This window comes from Lepidochelys kempii, unplaced genomic scaffold (genome assembly GCF_965140265.1).
Source record: "Lepidochelys kempii isolate rLepKem1 unplaced genomic scaffold, rLepKem1.hap2 scaffold_112, whole genome shotgun sequence".
NCBI classification, from domain to species: Eukaryota; Metazoa; Chordata; order Testudines; family Cheloniidae; genus Lepidochelys; species Lepidochelys kempii.
Genome location: NW_027333594.1, coordinates 28,187 through 47,913, shown reverse-complemented (window position 1 = coordinate 47,913; position 19,727 = coordinate 28,187). Strand labels below are relative to the sequence as shown.

Sequence of the window (19,727 nt, the reverse complement as noted above, 5' to 3'; positions counted from 1 at the left end):
AGGAAATGCACAGGGTGGAGAAAGGGAGGAGGCCAGGGGGTGGCAGACCTGCTGGGAGTTGTTTAATAAGTGGCCTAGATTCTAGGAAGAGACCCATGAGGTTCGGAGGTGGAAATGCTCCAATCTGGTGAACAGAAAATAACCTACCTAGATGGGGCTGGGAAAAAGGACCAGACTCGTAGTGCTGGAGCCTGACCCAACTAACCAGCGGGTGCCTTGAAATACGAAGGGGGAAGCCACCAGTCAGGCTTAGGAGAGATTCCCCTGCCTCATATCCAGCTCTGGGAGTGGCTAAGTCATTATGCAAGGTAACCTATTTCCCCTTGTTTTTTCCTGCCCCCCACCCCCCCGACGTTCTTGTTAAACCCTGGATTTGTGCTGGAAATGGGCCACCTTGATTATCATACACATTGTAAGGAGAGTGATCACTTTAGATAAGCTATTACCAGCAGGAGAGTGGGGTGGGAGGAGGTATTTTTTTCATGATTTGTGTGTATATAAAAAGCTCTTCTACACTTTCCACAGTTTGCATCCGATGAAGTGAGCTGTAGCTCACGAAAGCTTATGCTCAAATAAATTCGATAGTCTCTAAGGTGCCACAAGTCCTCCTTTTCTTTTCACAAGGAGGAGGGTGTTGGGCTTCCTACAAGAGATCTCTCCCTAGACCCTGCTCGGGGCAGCATCTCCGGTATCAGTCTGTGGCTAGTAGGTGTGTGATGGATCTGCTGGGAGAGAGGAGGGGCTCTCTCTTCGCCCCCTCACCCTGGTGTTTCCTGGGTGCTCTGAGCAGGGTGGGGGTGGGACTCTGTTGACTGCGGTCCACCCAGAGTTTCCGTTTGATTGGCTCCTCTCCCCCACGAATAGTGGGGCTGTGAGTGGGGCAGCAGGTCCTGAGTGTGGGGCTCTGGCTCTTTCAGGGGCCGGTGACCTTCGAGGAGGTGGCTGTGTATTTCACCAGGGAAGAGTGGGCTCTGCTGGACCCCGCTCAGAGAGCCCTCTACAGAGACGTCATGCAGGAGACCTATGAGAATGTGACCTCGCTGGGTAAGGGTTCCTGTCCCCTCGGTTCTTGGGAGGGGAACGGAAGAGATGAGGTTCACGCCACCCCCACAATGCCACCTCTGCTCTGTCCTGTTCCAGCATCACCCCAGCATGCCAGTGACACACACACGGCCAGCGACCCTCCCCTGCTGCTGAACGCTGTGGGAAGAGAGCACAGGAGCAGAATTGCACAGTGTCAAATATCTCCTGTTTGCACAAATAAAATGGGGGGTTAGGTCCAGCATAACGAACAGAAGCTTCCTACCCCGGCCTTCTCTCAAACCCTGAGCCTTCTCCACCCAGACCAGAATGTGCTTGGGGTGTAAGAAGCAGGCTGCTGGGGTCAGAGCGGCTGGTCCAGGGTTACTGATCACACAGACCTTGAATGCTGGCTGGGGGAATCCAGACAAGGGAGCTCCAGCAGCAGAGCATTGAAACTCAGCCAGGATTACAGATGACACAACTCCTCACTGCTCCGGATTGCCCCGTGCATGGGACAATGGCCTCGGTTGCTGGTGAAAATCCTTGAGACCTGGAGAGTTGCTCCCCCCATCCCCATGTGCACTAACCACAATCTACCTTCTCTGCAGACTTGGTTTTTTGAGTCCCTCATTCCTGAAGTCACATGACCCCGATTCTTATTCTTATTTTTCACATTCTGCTTTTCTAGACTATTTAGAGTCTGTTGCTTCTGAATGATAGTTTCTAATTTCCCAGTGTTCTCCACAGCCAGGGATTTTCCTACTCCCTCCCATTGCACTGGACTCACTAGGTTCCCTGGTATTTCAGAATGGCCACACTGGGACAGACCAAAGGTCCATCTAGCCCAGTGTCCTGTCTTCCGACAGTGACCAGCGCCAGGTGTCCCAGAGGGAATGAACAGAACAGGGAATCATGAAGTGATTCATCTCCTGTCACCCATTCACAGCTTATGACAAAGAGAAGTTAGGGACACCATCCCTGCCCATCCTGGCTAATAACCATTCACGGACCTGTCCTCAATAGATTTCTCATGGTGTTTTTTTTTTTTTTGTAACCCTGTTATAATCTTGTCCTTCACAACGTCCTCTGGCAAGGAGTTCCCCAGGTTGACTGTGCATTGTGTGAAGAAATACTTCCTTTTGTTTCTTATAAACCTGCTGCCTATTAATTTGATTGGGTGATTCCTAGTCCTTGCGTTATGAGAAGGAGTAAATGACACGTCCTTATTTACTTTCTCCATGGCAGTTTTGATTTTATAGACCTCTCTCATATCCCCCCTTTGTCTCTTTTCCAAGCTGAATAGTCCCGGTCTTTTTAATCTTTCCCCGTACAGAAGAGTTTCATACCTGTAATCATTTGGGTTGCCCTTTTCTGAACCTTTTCCAATTCCAATATATCTTTTTTTGAGATGGGGCAACCACATCTGCAGGCAGTATTCGAGATGTGGGTGTACCATGGGTTTATATAGAGGCGATAGGATATTTTCTGTCTTCTTATCTATCCATTTCAGAATGATTCCCAACATTCTCTTTGCTTTTTGACTGCCGTGGCACACTGAGTTGATGTTTTCAGAGAACTGTGCCCAGTGACTCCAAGATCCCTCTGTTGAGTGGAAACAGCTCATTTAGAGCCCATCATTTTATATGTGTAGTTGGGATTATGTTTTCCAATGGGCTGCAATATGGTGCTATCCTGCTATCCTGTTCCCATTCTCATAAAAGAAGAAGAGCATCCAAATGCGTGTTTACCTTCATTCCCTCAGCGGTCCTCATGGGAATCCCTGATCGGTTCCAAAGTGTATTAAAACCTTTGTGAAAGGGTTACCTCCTGGTGGTTATCAGGTCCTGTGAGTTTGTAGCCCAGAAAGACCCCCCTCAGTCAGCTCAAACTCAGCTGTTTATCCCCCAAAAGTCTGTCGTCTTCAGTCTCCTGAATGAGGGTGACTCCCTTTCTGCATTGGGTAAAGCTTCAAAAGGTGGAGCTCTGCATAACCAACCTTGAGATCTGGCATTCATCACCCTGTAGCGATACCAGCTTGCACAGGAAACCCATCCCGCAGCCCTTCCTGGTATCATGTGGCGCATCTCGGCATCATAGTCTGTGAAGAATTCATGCTTTCAAGGGCTGGCTTAGATATAGAGATAACAGTCATAATTAGGGCAAGAGTTTGCAGGCGATGAAAAGAGAGTAATTGACAAACGTGAGCAATATCTAATCCTTTAAAGCCTGAAAGTGCCTTGGGGGGAGGGGACAGGAGCCGGCTGTGTGGGGGCGGTGGGGCTCAGATACTGGGCATTGAGAGCCTAGAGCCAGCTGTGCGCTGGAGAGACGGGGCATGAACCAGCTGTGTACAGGGGAGATGAGCAGGGGAGAGGTGCTGTGGACACAGCCGTAAGCAGCTGTGAGTGCCGTCCTCTCTGCAGCATGATGAGAGAGCCTGGCATCCCACTGCCGATCCCAGACTTGTATGAGGAGGGAAGAAATTGGCATCAAGTCTCAACCGCAGCCAGCCTGTGCCCTGGGGAGGAGACGGGTGTCTCCAGGGAGAAATCTGGGGGATTGTGACCCTGCATGCCCCACCCACCCTCTGATCAGCAATTCCGGATATTAACGGTGATTCCACAAACAAAGAGTAATTTTGGGAAAAAATGCAGTCCTAGCGACAATTTCCGGAAAACACTGGCCCTGGTTGGAACATTAAATCCGATAGTCTCAAGATCTAGGCCTGTGTTGATCAGATCTGCCACTCTGCCTTCACGGAGTTCACTCTGCTGGTGGGTTCTACCCCTTCCCCCATTCTGTGTCTGCCTTGTCTATTTAGATCGTAACTTCTTCAGGGCACGGGCCATCAACGCTTCTCGGTTTGTACTGTGCCTAGCAAAATGAGGACCCACTGTTAGTTGGCCCTTAGGCACTAAGGTAATGAATATGATTTATAATAATCATCTCCTGGCACTTTGAGCCAAGGAAGCCGGCCTTGGGATGTTACTACTTAAAAGTGAGGTGGGCTTAAAAGCATGGAATATTCTTTGTGACAAGTATCCCACAAATTCCACTGGGCTCCCTTGTTTTCTTTGCCTTGAGCAGGGTTTCCAGTTTCCAGAACTGATGTGATCTCGCAGCTGGAACGAGGGGAGGAGCCGTGGGTCCCAGACCTTCATGGCTCTAAGAAAAAAGTGCTCCCGAGAGCTGCCTGCATAGGTGAGGCATTGGTTAAACCAACCCCAAAACTGTCGGTGAATACAGGAAACATTTGGGATGCCCTACAAAGACCTTGTGAGCTCTCCAAGTTCAGGATTGTTCCCTGCAGATGTAGAATCGTTAGGCAGAGGTCACTCATGGCTTCCCACCTATCCTGACTGACAACTGGCAGCAGATCCCTCCCCAATCTCGATGTCCCCTGAGATTTCTTCTGACATACGGACCCAGAACTGATCCCTTCCTTTCTTTCCTCTGGGGAAGGTTGAAGGGAAAATCAGCTCCTGATAAGTTTGATCTGTCCTGTACACATTTTGGTTCCTTCATCCCTTTTTCCATTCTTCTCTCTGAGATTTCCTTTCTCTCTGGCGCAGGCAGAGACTTACGTCTGGATTCTCTCGGTCTCCCATCAGGTGTTGGGATGGTGAGTGAAAACGAGGAGGAACCCCAGCAGGAAGATGCTGAGCGAGTAGAAGCCCATGGGATGTTGTCAGGAAGGTCCAAAGGGAATGATTCTGGGAGCTGTGCACGCCCAGAAAAAACAAAAGCCTGTGAGAGTCAGCAGAGGCCAGAGGAAAACTTCGGTAGCCAGTCAGACCTTATTACACGTGAGAGAATGAACTTGGAAGGAACACGCTACACATGCCTCGAGTGTGGGAAAAGCTTCAAAGGGAGCTCGGACCTTCTCACACATCAGAGAATCCACACGGGTGAGAAACCTTACGCATGCTGTGTGTGTGGGAAATGCTTCAAGCAGAGCTCACATCTCATTGCACATAAGAGAATCCACATAGATGACAAACCTTATAGCTGCCCTGAGTGTGGGAAACACTTCAAGCAGAGCTCACACCTTATTACACATCGGAAAATCCACACGGGTGAGAAACCTTACGGATGCTCTGAGTGTGGGAAACACTTCAAGCAGAGCTCACACCTTATTACACATCGGAAAATCCACACGGGTGAGAAACCTTATGGATGCCCTGAGTGTGGGAAGCACTTCATTGACAGTTCATCCCTCCTCTCACATCAGCGAATCCACACAGGGGAGAGGCCCTACATATGCTCTGAGTGCGGGAAAAGCTTCAGTCAGAGCTCTACCCTAATCACACATCAGAGAACGCACACAGGAGAGACCCCCTACATGTGCTCTGAGTGCGGGAAAAGCTTTAATCGGAGCTCTGTACTGACCACACATAGAAGAATCCACACAGGTGAGAAGCCTTATGGATGCTCCGAGTGTGGGAAACGCTTCAATCGGAGCTCATACTTTATCATACATCGGCGAATCCATACGGGTGAGAAACCTTATGGATGCCGTGAGTGTGGCAAACACTTCAATCAAAGCTCAGCCCTTACCACACATCAGAGAATCCACACCGGTGAGAGGCCCTACATATGCTCTGAGTGCGGGAAAAGCTTCAGTCAGAGCTCTACCCTAATCACACATCAGAGAACGCACACAGGAGAGACCCCCTACATGTGCTCTGAGTGCGGGAAAAGCTTTAATCGGAGCTCTGTACTGACCACACATAGAAGAATCCACACAGGTGAGAAGACTTATGGATGCTCTGAGTGTGGGAAACGCTTCCATCGGAGCTCATACCTTATCATACATCGGCGAATCCATACGGGTGAGAAACCTTATGGATGCCGTGAATGTGGCAAACACTTCAATCAAAACTCAGCCCTTACCACACATCAGCGAATCCACACAGGAGAGAGGCCCTACACGTGCTCTGAGTGTGGGAGAAGCTTCAATCAGCGCTCAACCCTTATTAGACATCAGAAAATCCACAAGGGAGTGATCTGTAACAAATGCCTTGACTAGGGCTGGCCAAAGGTATTTTTTTCTTTTAAATCACATTTGCTAATTCCCACTTAGTGATCTGTGCCCCATCTTCACCGTGGTTACTCAGCTCCCCCAGATGAGTTGCCTGCTCCTGCCTTTTGCAGCTCACCCTTCTTTGGGGTCAATCCTGTGATGTTTTCTATCAACTCCTTTCCTTTTGGGTCAAAGGAGCGTGTGTCCCTCCAGCCAGGAATGTTCATCAGCTCCAGGTGGGGGAGAGAGGTTTGTTCCCAACAAGCTACACTGAGGCAAAAACTACCCGTGCCTTACATCCACTAGGACTGTACATGGCGTTGGCTGCTCAAGTTAGTGATCTTGGTGTTAAAAGACAATTACAGTTGTCGTGCAGATGCAGCCGAGGTGCAGTGGTTGGCATTAGCTTTCCCCTTGACCTGACCTAAACTCCATCACATGTCCTAGTCTAAACAAAGCCTGAGCATCACAGTTATACTGTTCCCCCATTTAAAAACAATTGTTAGTCATCAAGTTCCCCCACCAGGATCATATTGTTTCATTCCCAGTTGTCACAGTTCAGAGCGCTGTTGCTTCACGTTTTCCTGAAAGCAGATATTTTTCCTCCCGTTTTCCTCCCTTAAAATATATTGAAGTATAACAAAGAGCAGGAATAGGGAAGGGATAGGGAAAAATGTCTTTTCCCCTCTGTAACAACAGAAGAACATAGGGTAAATCAGAGGGATTCTCCATCACCATCTCTATCCCCCTGTTCTTCAATTGGTAAGGTCAATATTTCCCGAAGGGGCTGGGAAGAGGATTCTCTAGTAAAGGATTTGGAACTAAGCAAAAGACCCATTCATTTGCCTCCCAAAGCAGTTGTGGCCCATGCCCTGCAGGAGGTTGCTCCTGAAGATCTTCCCTTCCTAATCAGGTGCATGTTGCCTCTTATTTGGGAAATGCAATCCCTTCCTAGGTAGAGATGGGAAAAATGGAAGTGACATTTCTGTTCAGCTCACTCCTGGCAGATGCTGTAAATGTGTAGGAAATGACATCCATGAGGAATGTGATAGAGCTGCAGAAAGACACCCATTTTGAGTAGATACCTGACATTTGGTGTCTTAGAGGGATTCTAAGGCGCACCTGAATTTAGTCCCTTATTTAAATCTGTTGCACCAGATTAAAGAAACAAAAGGGCATATTTGGGGGAGTTCTACCTCAGTATCGCGACTGGTATGTTGTGTGGTTGGTGAAGAATTCTACGCCAGAGCCGTGTAAAATTGCTACAACTAAGGTCAAAGATTTGACAAGAACTCAGGTAGAAATGAGAGGTACGAGTGGTTGATTTTCACCCCAGAGATGGACGCTATGGTGACCTGTGGCCAAGGTAAACTGTTTTTAGAATTGCTCACACTTCTAAAGGATGCCATGATGAAACTGGGAATAACTGTCTTTTACCATTTGGATCCCAAGTTTCCTGAAGCACAGAGAGAAACAGCTGATTCCTTCAGAGCCATGCCATGCCTATGGGTCCCAAACTGGCTGCCTTGCTGGACAAGAAGCACTTCTGTGTTGGTTAAATGATGGTAGCCAATGAGGGAATGTAACAGATTCCAAGTTCAGACTGCAGGATACATGAATGCTGAGTCCAGAGTCTGTGGTTTGGTCTCTTAGTTTTGCTCTTGAGTCTAATGCATGTGTCTCACTGTTCCGCCTCCTGCTACTCTGAAAGATTAGAAAGTGTGAAAGTAGAGCACAGGTGGTTTTTCTCATGATGCAGCCTTCCCCCGTAGTGTGAGACCCCTTCCACCCACACTTCTGGGAGAAGACCCAGGGAGAAATGAACCCTCAGAAATGGAAGGCTCCTAGGTTATGGGAGAATGTGATTTCACACAGAGCTCACTGGGTGAAAATGGGAATTAAGAGAAAACTGCCCTAAAGGTTTATAGTTTGTAATCTTTGAAGAAATTGTTACCAGCAACAAGGAAATTGCACATGAAGTTTATTAGTGTAAGGTAAGAGGCTGATTCTGTGATCACTTTCAGTGTTACAGTATAATTCAGGTTTTCTTCTAGCCCCCTCCTACAAAATAGCAAATGGTGGCTAATCCTGCAATAAAAACCTGACTCCAAAGGAATCAGGTTTGGGGGAAAATGTGAGAGAAATAGCATGTACGAGAATAGAGACCCAGTATAGACTGGAATGATTTCTGTTTCAAATGGAATTTATTTGGTAAATTTTAAAATAAATCTTCTGTTGGGAGGAAAACTACTTGAGAGAAGATGTGGAACCTTTTCCCCAGTGAGAGGGAAAGAGCCAGAGAGTTCCCCAGGGCTCTTGTTCGCAAAGCAAAGATGTCACATTAGGCAGGAGATGTCAAGATCTACAATGGTGATGGGCGAGTGATGGGAGCTTTTCTGGGTGGTTGTTGTTTGGTTGTTTTTTTCCATGTAAGTTTTGTTTTGTTTTTGCAACTAGTTCTTTTTATAGCTGCTGAGCCCCCTTGTCCTTTTGATCACAGCTCTTTAACCCTCAGGCCTGGCTCTGGAAACCTCAGAACCGGCTTTGCGTTTTTTTTTTTCATGTTTGCTATCTTTGGAGTTCGCACATCCACACGACATGCGGTTCACAGCAACGGATACTTTGAGAAACCTGCTGGGTGAAGCAGGCCTTTTCCAAACTGACATTGGCCCAAATTCTGCCTCAATTCAGCTGGATTGGGACACGTCTGTGTCAAAGGAGTGGTTCACACCTGATTTGCCCAGAGACCTCAGAGGAGGGGTAGTTAGATATAGGATAAGTAGGAATCGACAACAATTAAGTTAAATATAAAGGTGAAAGACCCTCACCTTGCAGGTCAACAAGCCTGTTCTGTTCTTTCCCTCCAATGCATCTGGCACTGGTCGCTCTCAGGTAGCACACTGGGCTTGACGGACCACTGGTCTGACCCAGTCTATGACCTGTCGTGCGTTCTTATGGAAGTCCTCTGCGGGCTTGTCTACACGGGCAAGTTTCTGCACAGGAAAGCAGCTTTCTGCGGTGTAACTCCCGAGGTGCGCACTCAGATTTCGTGATGCATGATAGGAAGGGGCCATGACAGGGACACACTGCCGTGCGGGGTCAAAATGAAGGAGCTGTGACATGCCTACCACAAGGTGCAGGAGGCAAACTGCTGCTCCATATTGGGGGCTAACTAACCCCAGCATCACGGCAAGAATCTACCTAGCAGCTGGAGAAAAAATATGAATGAGAGTCAAAGACACCTCCACGTGGCCTGTCTCTTCCCCAATCTCAACACCTGGAAGATTGTCTGGAAGACTCAGAATTTGAACTGCAGAGATTGGTCTCAGGCTGAGAGGGAATTCAGTCTGTGTATTAAGAACTCAACATGGCCTGGAGCAACCAGTGAGTGAGAAAAGCTGTTTGATCCAATTCTTGCTTAGTATATTCAAATTAGAGTTTAGACTGGGAGTCTGTTTTCATTTGTTATGTAACCACTTTTGACCTCTGTGACCAATACTTATACTCAGTTAAAATCTAACTTTCTGGAGTTAATAAACTTATTTTACTATTTTATACTTACTCCTGAGTTTGTCCAAAGTGCTTGGGAAAGTTGCTCACATGACAAAGGCTGGTGCATGTCCCCTTTATTTTTGATGAAGTGGCGAACTAATTAATGAGCTTACACTTTTCAAGAGAAGGACTGAGACGATCGCATTCTGACCTTTTACTGACACTTCTTTAATAACTAAAAAAAAAGAACAGGAGGACTTGTGGCACCTTAGAGGCTAACCGATTTATTTGAGCACTGTCCAGTTTTGGGCCCCACACTTCAAGAAGGATGTGGATAAATTGGAGAGAGTCCAGCAAAGGGCAACAAAAATGATTAGGGGACTGGAACACATGAGTTATGAGGAGAGGCTGAGGGAACTGGGATTGTTTAGTCTACGGAAGAGAAGAATGAAGGGGGATTTGATAGCTGCTTTTAACTACCTGAAAGGTGGATCCAAAGAGGATGGATCTAGACTATTCTCAGTGATAGCAGATGACAGGACAAGGAGGAATGGTCTCAAGTTGCAGTGGGGGAGATTTAGGTTGGATATTAGGAAAAACCTTTTCACTGGGAGGGTGGTGAAACACTGGAATGCATTACCTAGGGAAGTGGTGGAATCCCCTTTCTTAGAAGTTTCTAAGGTCAGGCTTGACAAAGCCCTGGCTGGGATGATTTAGTTGGGGTTGGTCCTGCTTTGGGCAGGGGGTAGGACTAGATTCCTCCTGAGGACCCTTCCAACCCTGATCTTCTATGATTCGATGACCCTCCTCCAGGAGTGACAGAGCCTGGCATGTGCTGGAAGAAGCGGGGAGCTCTGGTGCCCACGGACCTGTCCTGGCAGCTTTCTCAGCAGCAAAGAAATCAATTCTCCCTGCCCCTGAGCAACCCACCCACAGCTAATGGCAGCATTGGTGGGGGGTCCCAAGCTTTGCACCAATGTCCACATTTCAGACCTTCCTCTCATGGCACTTTCCATGTGAATTAGGACAAGCAAGCTGGGGAAGCTCCATGGGGTAATAGAAACCAGGGCTGCAGGGAAGGTTTGAACTCACAACCCCAGCAATATTGCCCTTTGCACTAACCACTTGCACCCCTGCAGGGGCTCCTTGGACAGCGCTGGGAAGTCGGCCGTGATCCGTCTCTGTGGTTCGCACCTTTGCCTGGCAATTGAAAGGCTGCCGGTTCAAACCTCACTCAAGGTGTGGCTTTCCAGCAATGAGACTCCAGTCCATTTTAACAGGAAGAAAATCTCCTCTATTCTGGTTTAGCCCCATTTCACTCCTTCTGCCCGTCTTCTTCCTCCCCCATCGGTCCCTTTCCTTCCCCATTGGGGCCATGCAGAGGGGAGCCCCAGTCAGTCTCTGGCACCGAGAGGCTGTATCCCATAAGGGGAGGGAGGGGTCGCTGTAAAGCATTGATAATGGGTGGGGGAGGGGTGTGCGTGGTTAGGGGGAGAAAGTCTGGAGAACTAACAGTGGGGCCCAGAGAGATTCCCCCACAGACTGGGGAGATCTCCTGCTGCCCACCATCACCCAGCTCTGGGAAGAACAACTTGGGATTGCTTGGGGAACCCACCTTTAAAAACACAAGTGTTCCATGCTAGTTACATTTGAATAAGACCAAAGCCGCCTCAAACCCAGTGTCACAGTCACTGGGACGACTTCATCCTGACATTTTACCGGCCGCAGCCACAAAGCGAGTCAAATTACGGCTCCCGTTCGGCGTCAAGGCTCACAGACGAACCCAGAGGCTTTTCCTTCCTCAGGTTCTGCCGTCATTTCAGTGCTGGCCTGTTCCGAGATTCATCGTTGTGCAAAGCAGCGTCAGGCCCTGAAACTGGACGAGCCCAGAGCAGAGGCTGCCTTCATTTAACCCTCCAAAAACCAACCCGCCGAAACGTGGATTTGCACCCATGCTCCTCCAGCCGCAGGGGAGGCGCCTCATCTGGGCCCCTGGTGCCCATGCTCCAGCAACATAAGACCACGGGGGCCTGGCTCCACCCAAGTCTGGGGGCCGGTGTCTCCCCCAGCCCCACCTGCTGCCCCCGGGCAATTTAAAAGGGCCCGGAAACCCCCACCGCCATCACCGGCAGCACAAGGGGGCTAAGGCGGCTTCCTGCCCACCCTCGCTCCGTGTAACCCTTCTGCCCGTCAGAGTTGGCAGCAACAAGGACCGGGTTCAATATCTAGGGGATCCATTCCAATAACACAATGCAAACCGGCTCGAGCCCCCACCCAGTGACCTGGGACAAATATGTACCACCCCCGCTGGGCACCTCCCAGAGGCAATACTTCCCCTCTCGTAAGCACCAAGTCTGAGTGTAGCAAAAAGCCTTTTAATAACAGAGAGAAACAATGTGGCATTATGTTGGGGAAACACCACCAACAGGATTCATAACACAACTCACGAGCAAAAAAAAAACCCACCCCAAGCAAATTGGGGCATGCCCTTTCCCTTTGGTTCTTGAGTCCAGCAACCCCAAATCACCCAAAGTCCCAAAAGTCCAATGACCCAAAAGTCTCTGTCCCTGGTCAGGGCAGCCCCAAAGTTCAAAAGTTTATCTGCAGAGCTTTACCTCCCAACCTGGGTGGAGATGGGGGCGGGGGTAAAAGGCACCTTACATGATCTGAAGCTGACCGCCCCACAGCCCCATAGGCCTCCGCTCCACCAGCCGTCTCACAAACCTCTCCACAATAAATCTTCAGGCTCCCCCACTACTGAACACAACGCTCAGTGATTTCGGCTCTTACTCAGTTCAGCTCTTTGGTGAAGTCAGCTTGTAGTAGGGGAGCCTCAGTGCTGGGACACCATTAGCCCGAAATGAGCTTCGCAGCCTGTAACTAGAGTCCTAACGGAATCAAAATTAGCTCTGAGATTCCACAGTGGAGAGAAAAGGAAGAGCAATTAGCATGTAAGTCCATCACCAAGGGACCCATGGCACCAAGTATTAATACTTGTCCCCACCCTCTCTCAATTCACAGCGTTTTGGAACCCATGACCCTTGCCTAGCGAGTGCTACTTAGTTGATGGTGAGTCCCTCCATCATAACAAAAGGCCAAGTACAGTTCCCAGCACAGTTCCCATAATCAGGGTAATAACAATTTATTCTTCCTGCCCCAATAACAGAGACATTGGGGATCCCACAGCAGCCAAAGTGAGCATTTGGGCAGCTATGGCCTCGTTCTAGGCGGGGTGGGTGTGCCTATGCAAATGAGATCGGCCCCTGAAGTTCTTTTCCACAACTTGCCAGACCTCACCACCAGATGTCAGGGTGAGGCTCACCCTGACACTGCTTACACTCCGTGTGGCCTGCCAGTCTCGGAAGCGGCTGGCGCGTCCCTGCTGCCCCGGGGGTGGGGGGATCTCCACACGCTGCCCCCGCCCCGAGGGCCGACTCTGCCATCTGTGGCAATGGGAGCTGCTGGGGTGGTGTCCGTGGGCAGCGATGGGCAGAGACCCCCCACCTAGGAGCTGCTGCCAGAGGGGGGTGTGGGTCGCTTTTGGGAGATCCCTGAGGTAAGAGCTGCACCCTCATTCTCTCCCACACCCCAAGCCCCAGCCCAGACCCCAGCCCCCTGTACCCAAACTCCCTCCCAGAGTCCACCCCCTGCACTCCCTCCTCCACCCTACCCCCATGCCCCAGCCCAGAGCCCATACCCCACACCCAAACTCCCTCCCAGAGCCTGCACCCGCACCCCCTCCTGCACCCCAACCCCCAACCCCAACCCAGATCCCGCACCCAAACTTCCTCCCACAGGCCTCCCCCCACACCTGCTCTCGCACCCCAACCCTCTTCCCCAGTCCAGAGCCCACCCCTTGCACCCAACTCCCTCCCAGAGCCCGACCTGCACCCTCTCCTGCACCCCAACCCCCTCCCCCAGCCCAGAGCCCACACCTGAACTCCCTCCCAGAACCTGGCCACCCCACCCATTCCTGCACCCAATGCCCTGCCCCAGCCAAGACCCCACACCTGCACCCAAACTGCCTCCCACAGCCTGTACCCCTCACCCCCTCCCACACCCTAACCCCCTGCCCCAGCCCAGAGCCCACACCACACATCCAATTCCCTCCCAGAGCCTGCCCCCACACCTGCTCCTGCACCCCAACCCCCTGCCCCAGCCCAGACCCCGCACCCTTCATTCCCTCCTGCACCCCAACACCCTGCCGCAACCCACAGCCCACACCCAAACTCCCTCCCAGAGCCCAACCCCTTTCCCTCTCCCTCCCATACCCAAACTCCCAGAGCCTTCGGCAAATGTGGGGGGAAGTGGACGGGGAGGCAGGACTTGGTCCCATTCTGGAAACCACCAAAAATTGTAGAAACCTGCCGCCCCTGTCCAGCCCAACCTTCTGCAGGTGCCCCTCAGGCCCCACCCGTGCAGGGTTTGAAGCTTGCATTGCTTAAATTCCAGGATGCTGGGGGACTTCAGCTCCCCTTTCTCCAGCGGGAACCTTCAGCCCACTCCCAACCAGATTCTTGTCCATGGCATGACTGTCGCGGGGCTGGGCCCCTCTTTGTCTTTTCTCTCTGGGACAGGCCAGGGTACCTAGAACTGGGGTATCTGAGCACCCAGGACCTTCTATGGAGATGCCCTTCCCCTTCCCCTTCTGTGGTCCCATCTGTCATTGACTCCAGCCTGTTTTCTATCCATCATCAGCACCATCCCAAGCCAGCTGCACCCGCCTCAAAAAGACAGTGTCCCCTGATGGGTGTAAATCATAGAATCATAGAATATCCTCATTTACACATTTCTTTGGCAGTCATGACAGGAGACAAAGGGTTTCTATTCCCAACTTGAAGGCAAGGAGTGCATTAGGGGCAACTCCAAGGGAAAGACTATTGATGGAGATATCAATCTAAATTCTACACGAGTTTTGTTATCTCCCCTTTTGGTTCTATCCCTGGAAATTCCCCCCGACTAGTCTGCTGAAAGATAAAATCATCTAAATCTGCCTCCAAAGAACCTGACTGGCTGAAGCAGGAGGAGACCTGAGAGATGGCCACTTTCAAATCAAAAGGGAACGCTGAGACCTGCCTGTTGCCACACCCGCCCCCACCCGTCCCGAGGAGAAGGAGGCGCCGACCTGTCGTGTGCGATCTAATGAGCAGGGAAAGAATCTGGGAATTACCTTCTGTAAAAACTCATCCTTTTGTTCCTCAAACACCTGTGGAAATAGCTGATTCAAGAAGTGGTTGACAGAGGGATGGTCCGCGTCTCTCAGCAGCTCCTTGGGTCACCAGCCGTTGTCAACCAAGCCAGTTGGCAGACTGACGGCAGGGCAAGAATGCTGACCCCCAACACTCTTTGCTGTTGGCCTCCGTGACATCACAATCAGCTTGTGCGTAAACACACACAGACCCCACCCAGAGAGACACACCCCCACTGAGCAACTCCCCACTCTCCTTCCCAGCACTTCCTGCCCACCCCAGAACAGCTGTTTCATGGAATTGAGGATGCTCCGGGAGGGTCGGTTCGGGGCGGGGACATGGCACACTTGGGGCAGTGCATGGGATTCTTCTCTCCTCAGTGCAGGGCTCAGCACTTGTCCTTGCTGAACCTCATCAGATTTCTTTTGGCCCAATCCTCTAATTGGTCTGGGTCACTCTGAACCCTATCCCGACCCTCCAGCGTATCTCCCTCTCCCCCCAGCTTAGTGTCATCTGCGAACTTGCTGAGGGTGCAATCCATCCCGTCCTCCAGATCATGCACGAAGATGGTGAAGAAAACCGGCCCCCAGAGTGACCCGTGGGGAAGCGGGGGAGGGGTGGAGGAGAGGAGGCAGACGGTGAGTGGCAGGGACCCCACAGAGGGGGGTGCAGTGGAGGAGAGGGGGAAATCATCCAGGCAGCGGTGGGCAGTGTGGGCTGGGAGAAGGGGTGAGGCAGATACAGGAAGAGATGGAGCACAGGCGGGGCACTGGGGCCCAGGCACCTGGGGTCTGGTCATCGTTGGCACCAGGAGAGGAGAGAGACAGAGACAGAATGTGTGTGTTGGCCAACATACTGGAGGAGAGACAGAGAAAAACATGGTAGGATAGCAAGCAACTCACCTCCTGGAGTCATCTGTGATGAAGCGGGACTTCATGTTTCCTCTGAATCGTGTGGGGGTGCCTCAGTTTCCCCTATGCAGTTCTTAAGGATCTAGGGGGTGGGGTAAGGGTGTATGATCGTTGCAGAGCTCTGGAGGGCAGGTGTGTGCAGGGGTCTGGACACAGAGGATGGCCGACACCCTCTTTCCTGGTACCTGATGCCCTGGGCCCTTCCCCCCTGCGAGGTGAGAGCTAAAGGGTTGGAGAACAAAGGAATCGGGTGCCCTCCTGGCCGGGGACAGGGACAAAGCCCAGAGGAGGAGGGGCTGGGGGGAGTTTCAGTTGGGGGCTGGCTGGAGACATGGAGTGAAGGGCAGACGGGGTTGTCTGGCTCACTGCCCCCCCCCAAAATGGACCCGGCTGAGGGGTCCTGTTCTCTGCACCTACAAGCTCTGTGTTAGACCATGTCCCTGTGGTCTAATAAACCTCTGTTTTCCTGGCTGGCTGAGAGTCCCGTCTGCCTGCGGAGTTGGGGGGCAGGACCCTCTGCCCCCCCCAGGACCCCGCCTGGGCGGACTGGCTGTGGGAAGCGCAGGGAGGGGCAGAGGAGGCTGAAGGCTCCGAGGTCAGAGCCAGGAAGGTGGAGCCGGGGGAGCTGTGTGTCCTGCAGACAGGCTGCTCCCCGAGAGGAGACTTCCCCAGAGTCCTGCCTGGCTTCCTGGGGAGCAGTCCCAGAGCATCGCCCGGGGACCCCGGGACATCCTCCTCCTCGATGAAACCTTCTGCCATGTGACGTGTTGTGTGTGTCGTGTTGCGTGTGTCGTGTGATGTGTTGTGTGTGTGACTTGTGTGTCGTTTTGTGTTTGTGAGACGTGTTTATGTGTGCGTGTTGTGGTCCATGTTGAGTGTGTGTGTGCCATGTTGTATGCCGTGTTGTGTGCGTGTGACGGTGTGTGCCGTGTTGTGTGCTGTTTTGTGGGCATGTTGTGTGTGTCGGTGTCATGTGCTGTGTGAGATTTTTGTGTCTCCTGTCGTGTGCCGTTTTGTGTGTTGTGTATCGGTGTCGTGTTGTCCGTGTGTGTGTCGTGTTGTGTGTGGGTGTGTGATATTTTGTGTGCGATGTTTTGTGCATCATGTTGTGCGTGTGTCACATGTGCTGTTTTGTGTGTCATGTGAGGTGTTGTGTGTTGTATTGTGTGTGGGTGTCGGTGTCATGTGTGATTTCTGTGTCACATTGTCTGCCGTTTTGTGCCTCATCTCGTGTGTGTGTGTTTATGTGTCGGTGTCGTGATTTGTGTGTGATTTTTGTGTGTCGTGTTGTGTGCTGTTTTGTATGTCATTTTATTTGTGTGTCATGTTGTTTGTGTGTGTCGGTGTCCTGTGCTGTGTGTGTGAGAGAGACGTGTTTCTGTATGTGTGACGTGTTCTCTCTGGGTGTGTCGGTGTTGTGTTGTGTGTGATGTGTGTGAGTGTCATCTGTCGTGTTTTGTGTGTGTGATGTTTTGTGTGTGATGTGTGTGTTGTCTTGGGTGGCCACACAGGGGAAGACACAAAGCATTCCCCTCCTGGAGGAAGAGTGACACAACGTGGCCACTCAGGAGTAACACACAAACAATCCCCCCTCCCCCCCCCGGAGCAACAGTGATGTGTGTGGCCAACTCAGGTCATGCACAAACCATTTCCCTCACGGAGCAACAGTGTCCCCTTGTGGCCCCTCAGGGTACTGCACAAACCATTTCCATCATGGAGCAACAGTGACACCAGGTGGCCAATCCAGATAATGCACAAACCATTTCCCGCACAGAGCAACGGTGACAGTGGACAGGTTTCAGAGTAACAGCCGTGTTAGTCTGTATTCGCAAAAAGAAAAGGAGGACTTGTGGCACCTTAGAGACTAGGAAATTTCTTTGAGCATAAGCTTTCGTGAGCTACAGCTCACTTCATTGGATGCATTCAGTGGAAAATACAGCAGGGAGATTTATATACAGAGAGAACATGAAACAATGGGTGTTACCATACACACGGTAACGAGAGTGATCACTTAAGGTGAGCTATTACCAGCAGGAAAACGGGGGGGGGGGGAAACCTTTTGTAGTGATAATCAAGGTGGGCCATTTCCAGCAGCTGACAAGAAAGTCTGAGGAACAGTGGGGGGTGGGGGTGAGGAGAAATAAACATGGGGAAATAATTTTACTTTGTGAAATGACCCTTCCACTCCCAGCCTCTATTTAAGCCTCAATTAATTGTATCCAGTTTGCAAATGAATTCCAATTCAGCAGTCTCTGGTTGGAGTCTGTTTCTGAAGCTTTTTAGTTGAAGAATTGCAACTTTTAGGTCTGTAATCGAGTGACCAAAGAGATTGAAGTGTTCTCCGACTGGTTTTTGAATGTTATAATTCTTGACGTCTGATTTGTGTCCATTGATTCTTTTACGTAGAGACTGTCCAGTTTGACCAATGTACATGGCAGAGGGGCATTGCTGGCACATGACGGCATATATCACATCGGTAGATGTGCAGGTGAACGAGCCTCTGATACTGTGGCTGATGTGATTAGGCTCTATGATGGTGTCCCCTGAACAGATATGTGGGCACAGTTGGCAACGGGCTTTGTTGCAAGGATAGGTTCCTGGGTTAGTGGTTCTGTTGTGTGGTGTGTGGTTGCTGGTGAGTATTTGCTTCAGGTTGGGGGGCTGTCTGTAAGCAAGGGCTGGCTTGTCTCGCAAGATCTGTGAGAGTGATGGGCCGTCGTTCAGGATAGGTTGTAGATCCTTGATGATGTGTGGGAGAGGTTTTAGTTGGGGGCTGAAGGTGACGGCTAGTGGTGTTCTGTTATTTTCTTTGTTGGGCCTGTCCTGTAGTAGGTGACTTCTGGGTACTCTTCTGGCTCTGTCAATCTGTTTCTTCACTTCAGCAGGTGGGTAGTGTAGTTGTAAGAATGCTTGATAGAGATCCTGGAGGTGTTTGTCTCTGTCCGAGGGTTTGGAGCAAATGTGGTTGTATCGCAGAGCTCGGCTGTAGACGATGGATCGTGTGGTGAGCCTCCAGCTTTCATCCAGACCACACCACACAATCCATTGTCTGCAGCCTAGCTCTACGGTACAACCACATTTGCTCCAACCCCTCGGACAGAGACAAACACCTACAGGATCTCTATCAAGCGATCTTAAAACTACCTGCTGAAGGGAAGAATACCCAGAAGTCACCTACTCCAGGACAGGCCCAACAAAGAAAGGAACAGAACGCCACCAGCCGTCACCTTCAGCCCCCAACTGAAACCTCTCCAGCACAGCATCAAGGATCTGCAACCTATTCTGAAGGATGACCCCTCACTCTCACAGATCTTGGGAGACAGGCCAGCCCTCACTTACAGATAGCCCCCCAACCTGAAGCAAATACTCACCAGCAACCACACAACAAAAACACTAACCCAGGAACCGATCCTTCCAACAAACCCATTGCCAACTCTGTCCACATATCTATTCTGGAGATCTGGAGTGCTGTGTCCAGTTTTGGGCCCACACTACAAGAAGGAGGTGGAAAAATTGGAAAGAGTCCAGTGGAGGGCAACAAAAATGATGAGGGGACTGGAACACATGATTTATGAGAAGAGGCTGAGGGAACTGGGATTGTTTCGTCTGCAGAAGAGAAGAATGAGGGGGGATTTGATCGCTGCTTTCAACTACCTGAAAGGTGGTTCCAAAGAGGATGGATCTAGACTGTTCTCAGTGGTAGCTGATGACAGAACAAGGAGTAATGGTCTCATATTACAGTGGGGGAGGTTTAGGTTGGATATTAGGAAAAACTTTTTCACTAGGAGGGTGGTGAAACACTGGAATGCGTTACCTAGGAGGTGGTGGAATCTCCTTCCTTAGAAGTTTTTAAGGTCTGGCTTGACAAAGCCCTGGCTGGGATGATTTAGTTGAGGATTGGTCCTGCTTTGAGCAGGGGAGTTGTTGGGGACACTGGGGCATGGCCAGTAGGTAAGTCGAGGGATAGAAGACCAAGAGTGTCGATGAACGATGAAGCCCCCTCGCACTAGGCCTAGGTGTCCTTGCCCCCGCCCCTCTGCCTGGAGGCACTCGCAGCAGCTCTGCATACTAGGCCGAAGTGTCCTTGGC

General features: G+C 50.8%; 1 protein-coding gene across 1 annotated transcript in view; it reads left to right on the top strand.

Moving 5' to 3' along the window:
• LOC140904411 (uncharacterized) overlaps positions 1-6,052 on the top strand; it is a 112,080-nt gene extending 106,028 nt beyond the window's left edge. Inside the window, exon 3 of the mRNA XM_073326808.1 lies at positions 4,877-6,052. Coding sequence (XP_073182909.1) covers positions 4,877-6,052 — 1,176 coding nt within the window. The remainder of the gene's footprint in view (positions 1-4,876) is intronic.
• Positions 6,053-19,727: the final 13,675 nt, after the last annotated feature.